Source organism: Scyliorhinus torazame, chromosome 15, assembly GCF_047496885.1.
Source record: "Scyliorhinus torazame isolate Kashiwa2021f chromosome 15, sScyTor2.1, whole genome shotgun sequence".
Lineage (NCBI taxonomy): Eukaryota > Metazoa > Chordata > Chondrichthyes > Carcharhiniformes > Scyliorhinidae > Scyliorhinus > Scyliorhinus torazame.
Genome location: NC_092721.1, coordinates 56,303,582 through 56,320,798, shown reverse-complemented (window position 1 = coordinate 56,320,798; position 17,217 = coordinate 56,303,582). Strand labels below are relative to the sequence as shown.

At 48.5% G+C, this 17,217-nt stretch overlaps 1 protein-coding gene across 2 annotated transcripts in view; it reads right to left on the bottom strand.

The window, feature by feature from the left end:
- The window catches only part of LOC140391602 (UDP-glucose:glycoprotein glucosyltransferase 2-like), a 731,169-nt gene that overhangs the window by 34,002 nt on the left and 679,950 nt on the right, over positions 1-17,217 (bottom strand). For both annotated transcript variants that reach the window (XM_072476257.1, XM_072476258.1), the window contains exon 29: positions 6,374-6,532. In XM_072476257.1, coding sequence (XP_072332358.1) covers positions 6,374-6,532 — 159 coding nt within the window. The remainder of the gene's footprint in view (positions 1-6,373; positions 6,533-17,217) is intronic.

The following is a 17,217-nucleotide window of genomic DNA, read 5'->3' as shown; positions in this document are numbered from 1 at the left end:
CTGCTGAGTAAAATAAGGGCCCATGGTATTCGAGGCAAGGTACTAACATGGATTGACGATTGGCTGTCAGGCAGAAGGCAGAGAGTTGGGATAAAAGGTTCTTTTTCTGAATGGCAACTGGTGACGAGTGGTGTCCCGCAGGGTTCAGTGTTGGGGCCACAGCTGGTCTCTTTATATATTAACGATCTAGATGACGGAACTGAGGGCATTCTGGCTAAGTTTGCCGATGATACAAAGATAGTATGGAGGGGGTGGGGAGGCTCCAGAAAGATTTAGACAGTTTAGGAGAGTGGTCCAAGAAATGGCTGATGAAATTCAACGTGGGCAAGTGCAAGGTCTTGCACTTTGGAAAAAAGAATAGAGGCATGGACTATTTTCTAAACGGTGACAAAATTCATAATGCTGAAGTGCAAAGGGCCTTGGGAGTCCTAGTCCAGGATTCTCGAAAGGTAAACTTGCAGGTTGAGTCCGTAATTAAGAAATTACATTCATCTCAAGAGGCTTGGAATATAAAAGCAGGGATGTACTTCTGAAGCTTTATAAAGCATTAGTTAGGCCCCATTTAGAATACTGTGAGCAATTTTGGGCCCCACACCTCAGGAAGGACATACTGGCATTGGAGCGGGTCCAGCGGAGATTCACACGGATGATCCCAGGAATGGTAGGCCTAACATACGATGAACGTCTGAGGATCCTGGGATCATATTCATTGGAGTTTAGGAGGTTGAGGGGAGATCTAATAGAAACTTACAAGATAATGAATGGCTTAGATAGGGTGGATGTAGGGAAGTTGTTTCCATTAGCAGGGGAGACTAGGACCCGGGGGCACAGCCTTAGAATAAAAGGGAGTCACTTTAGAACAGAGATGAGGAGAAATTTCTTCAGCCAGAGAATGGTGGGTCTGTGGAACTCATTGCCACAGAGGGCGGTGGAGGCCGGGACGTTGAGTGTCTTTAAGACAGAAGTTGATAAATTCTTGATTTCTCAAGGAATTAAGGGCTTTGGAGAGAGAGCGGGTAAATGGAGTTGAAATCAGCCATGATTGAATGGTGGAGTGGACTCGATGGGCCGAATGGCCTTACTTCCACTCCTATGTCTTATGGTCTTATGATGGTTTGCGTTATGGTGGTCAATTCGGAGTTCAGCTCAGATGCACCAATCTGGCATAAAATTTCTGTTGCATTTGCTGTAGAGGAAGTCAATGGCTGATCATTTCCTGGTCTCTGTTTTCTCTGCCCACGGAGGTTTAGGGGGTGACCTGATAGAGGTCTACAAGATTATGAGGGGCATGGATAGAGTGGATGGGCAGCACTCTTTCCCAGGGTCGAGGGGTTAATCATTAGGAGGCATAGATTTAAGGTCAGTGGGCAAAGTTTAGAGGAGATGTGCGAGGCAGGTTTTTTTTAGACATGATGAGTGCCAAGTTGCCTGGGGAGGTTGTGGAAGCAGATACATTAACTGCATTCAAAAGACATCTTTGACAAACACATGGATAGGATGGGTATAGAGTGATACGGCACAAGGAAGTGCTGACGGTTTTGGCCAAGGCTGGCATCATAGCGATGCCCTGGATGGGGCACCGGTAGTACTCGTTAACGTATACGCTCTCAACTCGGACGACACTAAATTTAAGAAAAAGACTATGGCGGAAATCCCCGAAATAGCGACGCACCGACTGATCATGGGGGCAGGGACTGTGTACAGGACCTGCAGTTACACAGGTCGAACCCCAAAACGGGGAAGACCTCGAACATGACAAAGAAACTTGGTTGCTTTATGCGGCAGATGGGGGCGGTGGACCCATGGAGGTTCACCCACCCAGGAATCATAGAATATTAGAATTTACAGTGCAGAAGGAGACCATTCGGCCCATCGAGTCTGCACCGGCCCTTGGAAAGAGCACCCTACCTAAGCCCACACCTCCACCCCATCCCCGTAATCCAGTAACCCCACCCAACCTTTTTGGACACGAAGGGCAATTTATCATGACCAATCCACCTAACCTGTGCATTTTTGGACTGTGGGAGGAAACCAGGGCACCCGGACGAAACCTACGCAGACACGGGGAGAAAGTGCAAACTCCGCACAGACAGTGATCCAAGCCGGGAATCGAACCTGGGTCCCTAGAGCTGTGAAGCAACTGTGCTAACCACTGTGCTACCAGGCCACCCCTAGAAAGGATTTATTAATCAGGAAACAGCAGCCTCATCGTTGCACCTAGCTCCTTACATGTCTCCTGTCTAAGAGGGGACTCCACCCCCTGCTTTGGAACATCTCATTGCAGTTCACGTGGGCATTGTTTAAACTTAGTGTGTAATAAGTCCACAGAGGCATTAGTCCCTTCACCAGAATTCCTTTGATTTACAAAACCAACAGCCGAACAGCCAGGTGCATTCAGCTTGCTGTCTACACTGGGAGTGCAGACGATCTGATACTCCCTATTATATGCACAGAAAGGGGTTCCCCGATTGGGCCACTAATCAAGGAAATCGTATTCTAATTGGCCAATCCCAAAGGCCTGGTCTAAGTCATAACAATGGGCCTCTTGATGTCGTTCTACTCTTCCACCTAAATTTGGGAATAGTAGGCTCAGCCTGATTCGGAGTCGTCTGCCCATGAGTAGCTCCGCCGGTGCTATACCCACTGTGGCGTGTGGGGTTGTCCTATAGTCGAATAGCCAGTTTAGTGTCGGGCACCTTATGTGCGGCCGGGGGACAGATCGGGCCGGTCGGATGCATGGATGCTTGTCCGATCAGAGGGGGGCCTACATGTCAGAGCTGCCTCCGTGGTCCGGGTCCGCCATGGCGCTCACCGTGCGCTTGCGTGGATCTGAATCCGGAAGTGTGGGGGCCCGTACCCGCAGCTAAAGCTGCGTGAATCACTCCAGGTCCCTGCTAGCACCCTGAAGGTGAGTGAATTAGCTTTTTTCTTTGAGGAAACTCCAGAGTGAAACGCCCGCGTTTTTACTCCAGCGTGGGGACATAGTCCCATTTTGGGAGAATCCAGCCCCTTGTGTTGCAAAGTTTTTTGATGGTTGCTATTGTATTTGCCAAGTTCATTCTGTAGACATCCAGCCATTTGGAATGGGCGTCTGCTATCACAAAAAACATTTGAATCCATAAATGGGTCTCAACATGAAGTCACGACCATGGTCTACTTGACCACGGGCCTGGACATGAAGTCACGACCATGGTCTTCTGGCCAATCCCATAGGCGCACATCAGCTGCTGAAAACCTCCTAAGGACTTCCTCCAGGTTTTGCAGGTGTTCTGCCTTTGTTTTTCCCGTAATGAGGACGCCGTCCAGATAAATGGCGAACTGTGCTAACCCTTGTAGTATATTCTCCATTGTCCTCTGGAATGTCGCACAGGCTAACGATACCCCGAAGGGTAATCTTGTATACTGAAAAAGGCCCTTCAGAGTGTTTATCATTGAGAATTTTTGGGACTCTTCATCCAGCTTCAGCTGTGGATATGCGTGGCTCATATCCAGCTTTGAGAATAAGAGTCCTCCAGCCAGCTTTGCATACAAATCCTCAATCGGGGAATTGGTCCAGTTGTGAGCAACGGTTAATCGTTTGTTTGAAATCTCTACTAAGGCAGACTGAGCCATCTGGCTTAAGAATAGGCACCACGGGTGCCGCCCAGTCTGCAAACTGGACCAGTTTTATTATTTCTTCACGCTCTAATCTTTTGATTTCCGTATCAACTTTCTGCCTTAACGCAAAGGGAATCAGTCGAGCCTTGTAGAATTTTGGGACTGCCTCTGGATCTACGTGTAATGTCACCTTTGCCCCCTTTATTGTTCCGAGCCCTTCTCGGAAACCTCTGGGTATATGCACACAGGTTCGCTCAAGCGACTATTTTCCAGCTGGGAAAGGTTTACCCAATCCAGCTGGATCTCTTTTAGCCAGTTTTGTTCAAATAAGCTCAGTCCCTCACCTTTCACTACCATTAAAGGCAGCCGAACCAGTTGTTCTCCATGGGCCACAGATACACGTGTTGTGCCCAACACTCTCAGTGGTTCCCCTGTGTATGTCCTCAGTTTTGGCGAGGTCCGGGTTAGGGATAAAGGTTGGAGTCCAGTGCGAATAATATTAAATACTGTTTCCCCTATCACTGATACGACTTCCATTAATGTGCGACGTCCATTCAGCCTAATGGTTAACTTAATGGGTTTTGATTTAACCATCGTTGCACAAATTAGTTATTCCTCGTCGGAGATAGGTGGGGCTTCTAGGGTGTGCATTCCCCTGTACCCCGGCCTACGTGTCCTTCTCCAAAATGTTGGTTTTGGGCTTCTATTTCTCCTCTCTGGCAACAATGACAATATCTTACCGGGTGAAAGGCTGCAGGGGCTGCTGTCTGTCTGGTCCAAATTTTCCCTTGCTTGGGAGCGGTTCTGCAAATGGGCATGGGTTCCTTAGTATCCGAAAACTTCCTGAGGGTGGCTTTGCAGTTGCCTATCCCCCAGCGGTAGTCCCTTAACTCAGTTTCACTGGTGTGGGCATCTACCTCCATCAGAGTACCTTGTAACTCATGTGCTCTGCTCTTTCTAAGGACAAAGCCTGCTGCAATGCTTGTTGGCAATCCAGCTGGATTGACAACGGCCTCTGCTAGCAGACATTTTTGTCTTGTTAAATTATTTATTCCGCACACCAACCGGTCTCGGAGCATCCCATTTAGTGTCAGACGAAATTTACAAGCCTCTGCTAATCACATTAATCTTGTTAAAAAATTAGTGACTGACTCCCCCATGTCTCAGAATGCAGAGTAAAACCGGTACCTTCACAAGATCAGAGGTGGCTGAGAGTCATAGTACTCTTTTACTCAGTCCATCAATTCCTGGAAAGTTTTCATATCCGATGCCTCCAGAAAAGAGAGACTGCGCATAATGGCAAAAGCTGCCGGCCCACACATGGTCAGCAGAATGACCCATTGCTTTTCATCCAGAACTATATCATTTGCTCTAGAAAAGTACTTCATCTCCTCTACATATTGGGTCCAGTCTTCCACTGCAGGGTCAAAAGAGTCCAACATCCCAAATAAAGGCATTTTGCCTGTCAGTGGCTTACGCTCAATATGTGGCGGCTGCTAACGAGCTGGTTCCTTCTGGTAGTTCCATTTTCCTCGTCGCCACTGTAATAAGTCCACAGAGGCAGAAGTCCCTTCACCAGAATTCCTTTTATTTACTAAACCAACAGCAGAATAACCAGGTGAATTCATCTCGCTGTCTACACTGGGAATGCAAAGGATCTGACACTCCTTGTTATACCCAGGGAAATGGGTTCCCTGATTGGGCCACTAATCAGGGAACTCGTATTCTAATTGGCCAATCTCAAAGGCCTGGTCTACGTCATTACAATGGGCCAAGTGATGGAAAATGGGATAAGGATACTTAGGTCACTGTTTTTGACTGGCGCAGACACAATGTGCTGCAGACCTCGATGACTCTATGGAAGCGACGATTGAACCTGCCTCCACCACACTCTCAGGCAGTGCATTCTAGATTCTTCCCACTTACTTTCCTGTCACCATTGCTTCATTTGCCAATTATCTTAAATCTGTGCTCTCTTGTTCTTGATCCTTCCACCAATGGGGACAGATTTATCCCTATTCCCCTCATGATTTTGAACAGCTCTATCAAATCTCCTCTCCAATGAAAACAGTTCCAACTTCTCCAATCTCCAATCCATGTAATTGTAGTTCCTCACGGCTGGAACCATTTTCATGAATTATTTTTATACCCTTTCTAATGCCTTCGTATTCTTCCTAAAGTGTGATGGTCTGAAAAGGCCGCAATTCCCAGTAGAGGCCAAACTCGTGTTTTATACAGGTTCAAAGTAACTTCCTTCCTTTTCTGCTTTCTGACCCTATTTATAAAGCTTGGGATATTGTATGCTTTGTTAACCACTCTCTCAACCTGTCCTGCCACCTTCAATGCATTATGCACGTATATACCCCTTTTAGAATTGTACCTTTTGTTTCTCCATGTTCTTCTGACCAAAATGAATTACTTCATACTCTACTCTCCCTCTACCAGAGACAGAGAACTTTGTGCAGATGCTGCAAAAGTGTATGTTTCAAGTATTTGATGAATTCAGATTATATAGCATAGCACCTGGAACCTTGCTCATCACAAGTGATTCAAGTCCGAAGCTCATCCACTGTGTTTGATATCTAGCTCTGTCATGACAAAACTGCTTCCCACAGTGTCTCGAGTTTTCTCAAGCGGGTGTTCTCCAGAAAATACAATACAATGTAGTGATCCGAGAGTCAGTGCAGACTCTTTGGGCCGAATGGCCTCCTTCCGCACTGCAGGAATTCTATGATTCTAAATTACTACAGAAAAAACAGAAAATTCTCCCACTTACCAGGTTGGCCATCACAATAGTGTCCATCATAACAGGATGATGCTTCTTACCCAGGGTGAACTGTAATTCTCTTGGTGATTGGCCGACAGTTACATCTAGGCAGTGTCCTTCAAGTAGTAGGTACTCCAGCTCATATTCTGCTGAAACAATTCCTTCAACCTAGTAGGGTAGTCAAAACAAATAAAATTAAATATAGAGGGTAGAAATTCAGCTTGGGTGATGGGCAAAATGGATTGTGTGCCCTTTATTTGCAGCTCCTGATAGTGAGTTCCATTATAATGAATGGAATATCAGGCGCTGCAAATAAAAGATGGCCTATCTAACATCTCCAATTTTACACAGAAACATGCATAGAAAATAGAAGCAGGAGGGGGCCATTCGGCCCTTCGGGCCTGCTCCGCCATTCATTATGATCATGGCTGATCATCAAGTTCAATACCCTGATCCAGCCTTTCCCTCATATCGCTTGATCCCTTTAGCCCCAAGAGCTACAGCTAATTCCTTCTGGAAATTACACAATGTTTTGGCCTCAACTACTTTCTGTCATGATATTCAAACACACACATCATGATAGACACACCAACAGACAAATCAGCACACACAACACGACAACCAATCATAGACAAGGACAGAGACAGTATAAGAGAAGAAACACAACACCTGGTGGCCAGTAGATCTGGAGACCAGGACAAGGACAGGACCTGATTAACATCACACACAGGGAGTCACCACGTGCAGAGTATCAAGACAGAACTGTAAATAACAAGTTGAAATAAAACAGCGTTGTACCAAATACAACCGTGTTGGTTCATCTGTACATCAGAACACCCAACACTACATGGTACAGGAGTGGATCGATACCTGCCGGCAAACCTGCCATCCTGAGATATGGACATCACCAACAAACCGCAGCTGTTGCAAGTCGCTGGGAACCTTGGCACCAATTGGAAGCTTTTCAAGCAGCGATTTGAACTGTACATGTGAGCCAACGAGAAACAGAGTGCCTCGGACGAAACAAAGATTGCAATGCTCCTCACCACCGCAGGTCAGCACACCATCGATGTATCCAACTCACTGGTGTTCGCGGAAGGCAAGAACCAATCCAAGTATGACACGGTCCTCCTCAAGCTAGACCAGCACTTTAACGTTGAAGTGAATGAAAGTTTTGAAAGGTATATCTTTCAGCAACGCTTGCAAGGTAAGGAGGAGCTCTTTCAACCCTTTCTGACGCACCTCCGCATACTCGCGCAGTCCTGCGGTTACGGCAACACCTCAGAGTCCATGATCCGGGACCAGATTGTTTTTGGCTTTGCCTCCAGTGGCCTATGCCAGCAGCTTCTTAAAATTAAAGGCCTGACCTTAGCGTCTGCGGTGGAAGCTTGTGTCCTCCATGAAAATGCAATCAGCCGTTTTGCCCAATTTCAGGCGATCGAGTCGGCACGGAGGGGGTCCCTAGCCGTCGAATCGGCAAGCCAGGCCGCCCACGAGGCCGAATGCATCCAGGCAATTGATTATCTCCCGACCCGCGGCCCGGACGAGGGCGGCCGTTTCCCGCGCTTTTCGCGGTCTCCCGCGCTTGCGCACGCCAAAACCAACGGCAACATCGAGGGCCGCACTGCGCAAGTGCGCCCGATGCAAGACCGAATTGCGCTTGCGCAGTGGTGTAACGAACGCCGTGACGTCATGACGTGCGGCAACTGTGGAGCTGTACATTTAAAAGGGCAATGTCCTGCTAAAAACCGACAATGTGGCGAGATGGGCCACTACGCTGCCTACTGTCGAGCGGTTCAACCGATGGATCCTACACATCTCCGACAACCTCGCAGACACGTCAGGACCGTCCAGCTCGTACATCAGGACATCCAGCCAAATGACACAGATGACCAAGATGCCTTCCGGGTTTCAGTCATTGATGTGAACAGGGTCAACACCATCAATCCGGCCGATGAATGGAGTGCCACCCTGACGGTCAACCGATCGCAGATCACTTTCCGCCTGGACACTGGCGCATCCGCCAACCTCATAGCATATTCAGCATTCCATGCCATGAAGGTCAAACCACCTATCCAGCCATCCCGGTGCAAGATGGTTGACTATAACGGGAACGTCATCCCGGCCATGGGATCGTGCCAGCTCCAGGTGACACACAAAACGCACACGGCCACACTCCCCTTTGAAATTATTGGCTCATCGAAAGATTCCTTGCTGGGCGCACAGGCATGTAAGGCTCTTCACCTTGTACAGCGAATAATGTCTCTCTCTTCAGACGACACATCCGACTTCCTGGATGCTGACTTCAACACAAATCTCCAATCCCTCCTTGCTCTCAACGGTATTTGAAGGCATGGGGACACTGTCATACACATACAAAATTTTCCTCAAACCGGACGCCATCCCGGTCGTTCACGCACCTCACAGGGTTCCTGAGCCACTTAAAGACCGCCTCAAGTTGCAGCTGCAGGATCTCCAGGACCAAGGGGTCCTATCCAGGGTCACGGAGCCCACGCCATGGGTCAGCTCCATGGTGTGTGTCAAGAAGCCCTCTGGCGAGCTCCGCATCTGTATAGACCCTAAAGACCTAAATAATAACATTATGCGGGAACACTATCCCATACCTAAACGAGAGGAAATCACCAGTGAGATGGCCCAAGCCAAAATATTCACCAAACTGGATGCCTCTAAAGGATTTTGGCAGATCCAACTGGACCCGTCCAGCCGAAAGCTATGTACTTTTAACACCCCGTTCGGCAGATTCTTCTACAACCGGATGCCATTTGGCATCATCTCGGCATCCGAGGTCTTCCACAGAATAATGGAGCAGATGATGGAAGGCATCGAAGGGGTACGCGTATATGTGGACGATATCATCATCTGGTCCACCACTCCGCAGGAGCACATACATCGTCTCCAACGCGTTTTCGCCCGCATACGAAACAATGGCCTGCGCCTCAACCGCGCCAAGTGTGCCTTTGGCCAGACCTAATTGAAGTTCCTGGGGGACCACATCTCCCGATCAGGGGTCCGTCCCGATGCGGACAAGGTAAGCGCCATCACAGCCATGCCGCGGCCGGCCGACAAAAAAGCTGTACTACGATTCCTGGGCATGGTCAACTTCCTCGGGAAATTCATTCCCAACCTTGCTTCCCACACAACGGCTCTGCGCCATCTCGTAAAGAAATCTACAGAGTTCCAGTGGCAACATACACACCAGCTGGAATGGGAGAAGCTCAAACACAAACTGGCCACGGCACCAGTGTTGGCGTTCTTCGACACGTCTCGTCCCACCAAAATCTCAACTGATGCCAGCCAATCTGGTATTGGAGCAGTGCTCCTGCAGAAAGATAACACATCGTCATGGGCCCCGGTTGCCTATGCATCACGGGCCATGACCCCCACGGAACAGCGCTACGCGCAAATTGAAAAAGAATGCCTGGGCTTGCTAACTGGTTTGGACAAGTTCCACGATTATGTATATGGTCTTCCACGATTCACGGTCGAAACTGACCACCGCCCCCTGGTCAACATAATAAACAAGGACCTGAACGACATGACCCCTCGCCTCCAGCGCATCTTACTTAAACTCAGGAGGTATGATTTCCAACTGATCTACACTCCAGGGAAGGACCTCATCGTGGCGGATACCCTATCCCGAGCAGTGAGTACACCACCAGATGCGGAGGGGTTCGTATGTCAAGTTGAGGCACACTTGGCTTTGACAGCGGCAAATCTGCCGGCTAACGACCCCAGTCTGGCCCGCATACGCGCAGAGACAGCGGCCGACCGCCTTCTACAGCGAGTGATGCGCCACATGACGGAAGGTTGGCTCAAAGGGCAGTGCCCGCAGTTCTATAATGTGCGAGATGACCTAACCACCATTGATGGGATCCTTCTGAAGCTAGACAGGATCATCATTCCGCACAGTATGCGCCAGATGATTTTCAATCAAATACACGAAGGCCACTTGGGAGTCGAGAAGTGCAGACGGAGGGCCCGAGAGGCGGTATATTGGCCGGGCATTAATGACGATATTGCCAACATGGTACTCAATTGCACAACCTGCCAGAGGTTTCAGCTGACGCAACCTCCTGAGACACTTCTGCCCCATGAGCTGGTGACGTCCCCCTGGGCGAAGGTGGGTGTCGACCTATTTCACGCGCTTGGCATGGACTACATTATCATCATAGACTACTTCTCCAATTACCCAGAAGTCATACACCTACACGATCTGACGTCGTCTGCAGTCATCAGGGCCTGCAAGGACACCTTTGCTCGCCACGGCATTCCGATGACTGTCATGTCGGACAATGGGCCCTGTTTCGCCAGCCGTGAATGGTCGTCCTTTGCCGCATCATATGATTTCACACACGTAACATCCAGCCCTCTACATCCACAGTCAAATGGAAAGGCGGAAAAGGGCGTTCACATTGCCAAGCGGCTCCTCTGCAAGGCTGCTGCTGCCGGATCGGACTTTCACCTCGTCCTGCTGGCCTATCGATCGGCCCCGCTAGCCACGGGTCTCTTGCCAGCACAGCTACTGATGGGTCGCACCCTCAGGATAACTGTGCCTTCCATCCTGACACCAACAACGGACCATGCTAAGGTACTGCATAAGATGCAACTGCAGCGTGATCGCCAGAAGAGTCTGTACGATACAACGGCGACTGATCTTCCCCCCCCTGTCCTCCGGGGATAAAGTCCGCATTCATCTGCCAAATGGTGGCTGGTCAGCACCTGCCGAAGTTCTCCGACGTGTGGCTCCCCGCTCGTTCCTGGTACGCATGCCGGATGGATCAGTGCGTCGCCGCAATCGGCGAGCCTTCCACGCTCGCAACCGAACAGTGCACACACGCCGGGTCCTCCACTGGTTCCCGAGGATGACTTTGTGGAGCTGCCACAGATCATGCCTCTTCCATCGCCACCCGTGGCCAGGCTCGCACCTCAGCCGGTGGTTCTCGACCCACCCTTGAGATGGTCAACCCGAATTTGTCGCACACCTACTAGATTGGACTTATGAGACTGTTCACACGTTAAAGTTGAAACACTATTGTATTGTAACATGTTACTGTTTTATCATTCCAGATATCGTTTGACCGGACCACACTTCAAAGTTTTTCGTCTTCCTGTTTTGTTATGGTACAACCTCGTTAGCATGACACACCCGACATCTCCCCATGTATATAGTTACGCCACATGCACCTGCTGTAAATATCACGCACACACACTTTTAGATGCACTCACGACACATTCGTATTTATAACCACGTAGGCACATAATTTTGTAAAAAAGGGGGGGATGTCATGATATTCAAACACACATATCATGATAGACACACCAACAGACAAATCAGCACACACGACACGACAACCAATCATAGACAAGGACAGAGACAGTATAAGAGAAGAAACACAACACCTGGTGGCCAGTAGATCTGGAGACCAGGACAAGGACAGGACCTGATTAACATCACACACAGGGAGTCACCACGTGCAGAGTATCAAGACAGAACTGTAAATAACAAGTTGAAATAAAACAGCGTTGTACCAAATACAACCGTGTTGGTTCATCTGTACATCAGAACACCCAACACTACGCTTTCTATGGTAGTGAATTCCACAGATTCATCACTCTCTGGGTGAAGTAATTTCTCCTCACCTCGGTCCTAAAAGGTTTACCGCTTTCATCTGTGACTCCTCATTCTGCACACCCACACCATTGGGAACATTCTTTCTGAATTTAAACTCTCTAATTCTGTTAGAGTTTTGTTAAGTTCCTATGAGATCCCCTCTCAGTCTTCTGAACTCCAATGAATATAATCCAGACATAATAATCTTTATTATTGTCACAAGTAGGCTTAAATTAACACTGCAATGAAGTTACTGTGAAAATTCCCGAGTTGTGAAGCAACAGTGCTAACCACTGGGCTACCGTGCTCTCTCCTCATAAGAAAGTCCTGCCATCCCAGAATTTCAGCATGGTAAACCTTTGTTGCACTCCTTCCAGAGCAAGAACATACTTCCTCAGATAAGGACACCAAATCTGCACACAATACACCAGGAGTGACCTCACCAATGCCCTATGCAATAGCAGTAAAATATCCCTATCCCTATCCGATGTGCGGTGGCTGACCTTGGAGCCCGAGCCCTTTCCCACCTCCAATAGCCGCCCGTCCACCCATCGCCCACCCCCAGTCAGCTCAGCCCAGCTCTCACGCCCTTTTGACACAGCACCAAGGCACGTTGGAACGTTTGTCAACAGGTGTCTATTATGAACAGGTGAACATATATCTACAGGGAAATCCTCTCGCTGTGAAGGCCAACATACCATTTACTTTCTTTACTGCCTGCTGTAATTGCGCGCTTACTTTCAGTGAATGATGCACAAGGACGCCAAGGTCTCACTGAGTATCCACCTCTCTCAATTTACACCCATTCAAATAATAATCTGCCTTTGTATTTTGGTTACCAAAGCAGATAATCTCACATTTATCCACATTATGCTGCACCTGCCATGCATATGCCCACTTACTCATCCTGCCCAAATCCCACTGAAGCATCTCTGCATCCTCCTCACAGCTCACCCTCCCATTCAACCTTGTCTCACCTGCAAATTTGCAGAAAATACATTTAGTTCCCTTGTCCAAATAATTAACACATAATGTGAACAGTTGGGATCCTAGCTCAGATCCCCGTGGTACCCCACTAGACACTGTCTGCCAATCGGAAAAGACCCATTTATTCCAACTTTTTGCTTCCTGTCTGCTAACCAGCTTTCTAACCATTTCAAAACACTACCGGCAATCCCATGCACTTGAACGTTACATAGTAATCTTCTATGTGAGCCCTTGTCAAAAGCCTTCTGAAAGTCTAAATAAACTACATCCACCAGTTCTCCCTGGTCAACTCCACGAGTTACATCTTCAAAGATTTCCATTAGATTTGTTAAGCATCATCTCCCTTTCATAAATCCGTGCTGACTTTGTCTGATTATACCACTGCTTTCCAAACGCTGAAATATGAAATCCTTGATAATGGACTCTAACAACCTCCCTACTATGACGTTAGGCTCACTGGTCTATAATTCCCTGTTTTCTCTGTACCTCCCTTTTTGGATAGCGGGGTTATATTAGCTACCCTCCAATCTGTAGGAACCATTCCAGAGTCTAAAGAATTTTGGAAAATGACCACCAATGGATCTACTATTTCTGGGGCCATATCTTTAAGTACTCTCATAGAATGTACATGCAGAAGGAGGCTATTCGGCCCATCGAGTCTGCACAGGCCCTTGGAACGAGCGCACACCTCCACCTACCCAAGCGCACACCTCCACCCTACCCGTAACCCAGCAACCCCACCGAACCTTTTTGGATACTAAGGGGAAATGTAGCATGGTCAATCCACCTAATCTACACATCTTTGGACTGTGAGAGGAAACTGGAGCACCCGGAGGAAATCCACGCAGACACGAGGAAAAAGTGCAAACTACACACAGGCAGTCACTCGAAGACGGAATTAAACCCGGAGCTATGAGGCAGCAGTGCTAACTGTACCACCGTGCCTCTGGGATGAAGATTATCAGGGCCTGGTGATTTATCTGCCATCAATCTCATTAATTTCCTCCAAACCATTTATTTATTGATGCTAATTTTCTTCACCTCCCCACTGAAACTTGTGGTTCTCAGAACCTCTGGTACATTATTCATGGCTTCCTTTGCGAAGACAGAAGCAAAATACGAATTTAGTTCCTCAGCCATTTCTTTATTCCCTGATATGGTTCGCCGCTATTTCCAGGATGCCCCAGGTCCAGGGGGTGATCAATGGGATGCATGTCCCCCTACGGTCCTGGCCTTCACAAACCGAAAGGGATTCCATGAATGTGCAGCTGGTGAGTGACTACAGGTGCACATCATTCCCGACTGCATCCATCACCCTCCCACACCCACCCTCCCTGCACCAGCCAGCTCCCCCCCACCTGCAACCCATTCTCTGAATCCTTGATTACTACCTGTTGCACTATGGGATGTGGCCCCTGGGTTGGCAGTATTAGGGGTGTAGCCGCCTGAGTTGGCCACTTCCCGACTTAAAATGGAGAACAGCAAAGGCTGAAGGGAAATTCAGCCAACACAGGCAAAAACTAGCAGGTGCAAGTTCACTGTGTATTCGACTCTGCAAAAACCCAGACAGCATCGATACAAGCAGCCATCTGCATAGTAATGTAGCAGCCATCTACATAGTAATGAGCGATCCCCGGGAACAATCGAAACATTTGAGGTAAACAAGGCCAAGCCAGACTCCTCGGCGCCAGCAGGAGCCAACACAAAAGAGGTTAACGGACATTTAAAGACCGCCCAACGATCAGGGAACAGCTCCAGTATTGGAGAAATCGAACCAAGCGAATGGAACAAAGTCCAATCACTTGAAACCAGGCACGGCGTCTGCCCCGAAAGGCGGGAAGCCCCTGGGGGCTATAAAGTAAAGCCCCCAAGTTGAAATCGTCTTTCTTGACAGGGTCACTCAGCAACGCTTGACAGTGACCTGTCCGGCGGCCTCCAAGAACGTAAGTTTCAAGTCAACGCTCACTACGAGATAGGCGCTCCTAGCTACCAGTCCATACCAGCTTTTGAATCCCGCAGACTCAGAACCCGAACGAAAGGCCATTTGTTCCCCTGACCTGGTGGGCCAGTCCAAAACTAAGTATAGGCCTGTTAGTTATAGAAATAGCTTAGAAAGCAGAGTTTATGCATGAGTAGTGATTTATTGTGTATAATAAATGTGCTTTGATTTGAATCTTACCAGTTGGTGTATTGAGTTATTGATCATTACTTGAACTTGAACCTCGTGGCGGTATCATAAAGATACCTGGCGACTCTTGAGCAAAGGTTATAAAACAGAGCCAATTGAACCAACCAAAAGTTAGCAACATATTATTGGCGACATCCTGACGGGACCCGATCTAGAAGTGGCTTAACCAGTCCGGGAGAACCCAAAATTTGAATTAGAAATCCAATTGTGAACAGGAAAACCACAAGTGTTCAAGCAGTTCTGATCAATCCTCATAATTCTGAAGTGTGTTAATGCATGTGTAACTAACAGGGCGATAAGGTAATACTGATAGATTTTTTTGTTGCGACAAAGCTGTCGGGAGTTTGTATTCCGTAAAATAGCGAAAGCCGTACCCGTAATTACAGCACCACCTTAATACCCCTTGTTCCAAATTTCAAGAGAAGCATTCAGGTAAGAAAGATGACAATGAAGGCAATGCAACACCTCATGAACCCCGAAGAATTCGTGGTCGCAGCGACTAGGAGTAGAGTAGGACAGTGTCCCGTTTGGGAAGAGGAAATCAGAAAGTACCTCAAAGGGAAAGAATGGCCCCTTTGGAGCGAATTCTGTGAAAATTAGGAAACAGGTCCCAGGAGTATAGGGCATACTTGGTGGGAGAACCTGAGTGAGGTTCACAAGAAGAGCTTAGGAAAAGCTCGCAAGCCGATGGCAATTGTGTCCTGTTTGGCACAATTGCGAGGCACAGAGGAGGTCGTTAGGAAGCTCCAAAAAGAGATAGAAGGCATACATCGAATGAGCAAGGTCGATGTCAGTGAGGTAGAGAAAGAGAACGCAGAGTTAAGGAGGAAGTTAGCAGCAAAGGACAGAGAGGTGGATGATGCCAAGTGGGCACACCGGTCTTGTCTGGCGCACCTAAGCAGCTTCCAATCCCAGTACGAATAGGCCTATCAGGATACGCAACGTGCAGTCCTGGTACGAGAGGAAACTGAAAAGCAGGTAGAGGCATTGCAGAGGCAGTGTAGTGACCTGAAGGCAGCATTAAGAGCACTCTATGCTGCCACCACGGAGCAAAGACAAAGCTCATTAGACCACGCAAAGTGCCGGAAGCAGATTGCAGAACTGCAATCTCTGCTTTCAGTTCAAAAAGGATTCCAGGAAACCTTTGATCACAGCTAGATGAGGAAGACGGCCCTGATTGGGAAGAATTGAGTGAGACAGCGCAGAGATATGTTCAGGGAACATGTGCGCAGGGAAAGCTCCAGAAGAGAAAAGCGCCCCAACCCCCCACAGAGCAGATGGGTCAGGCTCCAATGAACCCAGTCACCACCCACCGCGCAGCCACATCGAACAACACGGAATTTCTGTACACCACCCCCTTAACAGTGACCCAATTACGGGACGCGTGCGATAAAATCAAACCGTTCCTCCCCACCTCAGACCCCCACCACTTCTTTGCCAGAGTAAAACAGCAGGCTACCATGTACGGCCTGGATGAGCGAGAGCAAGTAAAGCTCACCGTTTTGAGTTTAGACCCTTCGGTCGTAGCAGCCTTCCACGACCCACAGAATGTAGGAGGAGGCACCCTTGCAGAAATGCATACCGCGATCCTAGACGCAATCGGGTATAACAGGGATGAGCCCGTAGATGGCCTCAATAAGTGCAGGCAAAAGAAAACCGAGCACCCCACAGCGTTTGCTGGACGCTTGTGGATCCATTTCGCAGCAGTTTTCGGAGACTTAGACCGCGCCCATTTGTCCCCAGACAACATGGCCAAATGGACCCGCACCCTTATCTCCCATGCCACAGAAACAGGACAAAAAGCTTGTGCCAATTATGATCCCTCAGAGGAGGCTCATAATGAGAAATGGGTTGTAAAAAGATTGTCACGCCCGGGGAGCAATCTGTTCAAAACAAACCCACGAATAAAAGCCCGAAGAACAGCAGGCAGAAGCAGACATACACGCAGTTAAGGCACACCAGAACCCCGCATGGGTAAATGAAGGCAAGAACAGCCCCCCACAAAAGTCACAGGAGTGTTACAACTGTGGACAGTTGGGACACTTT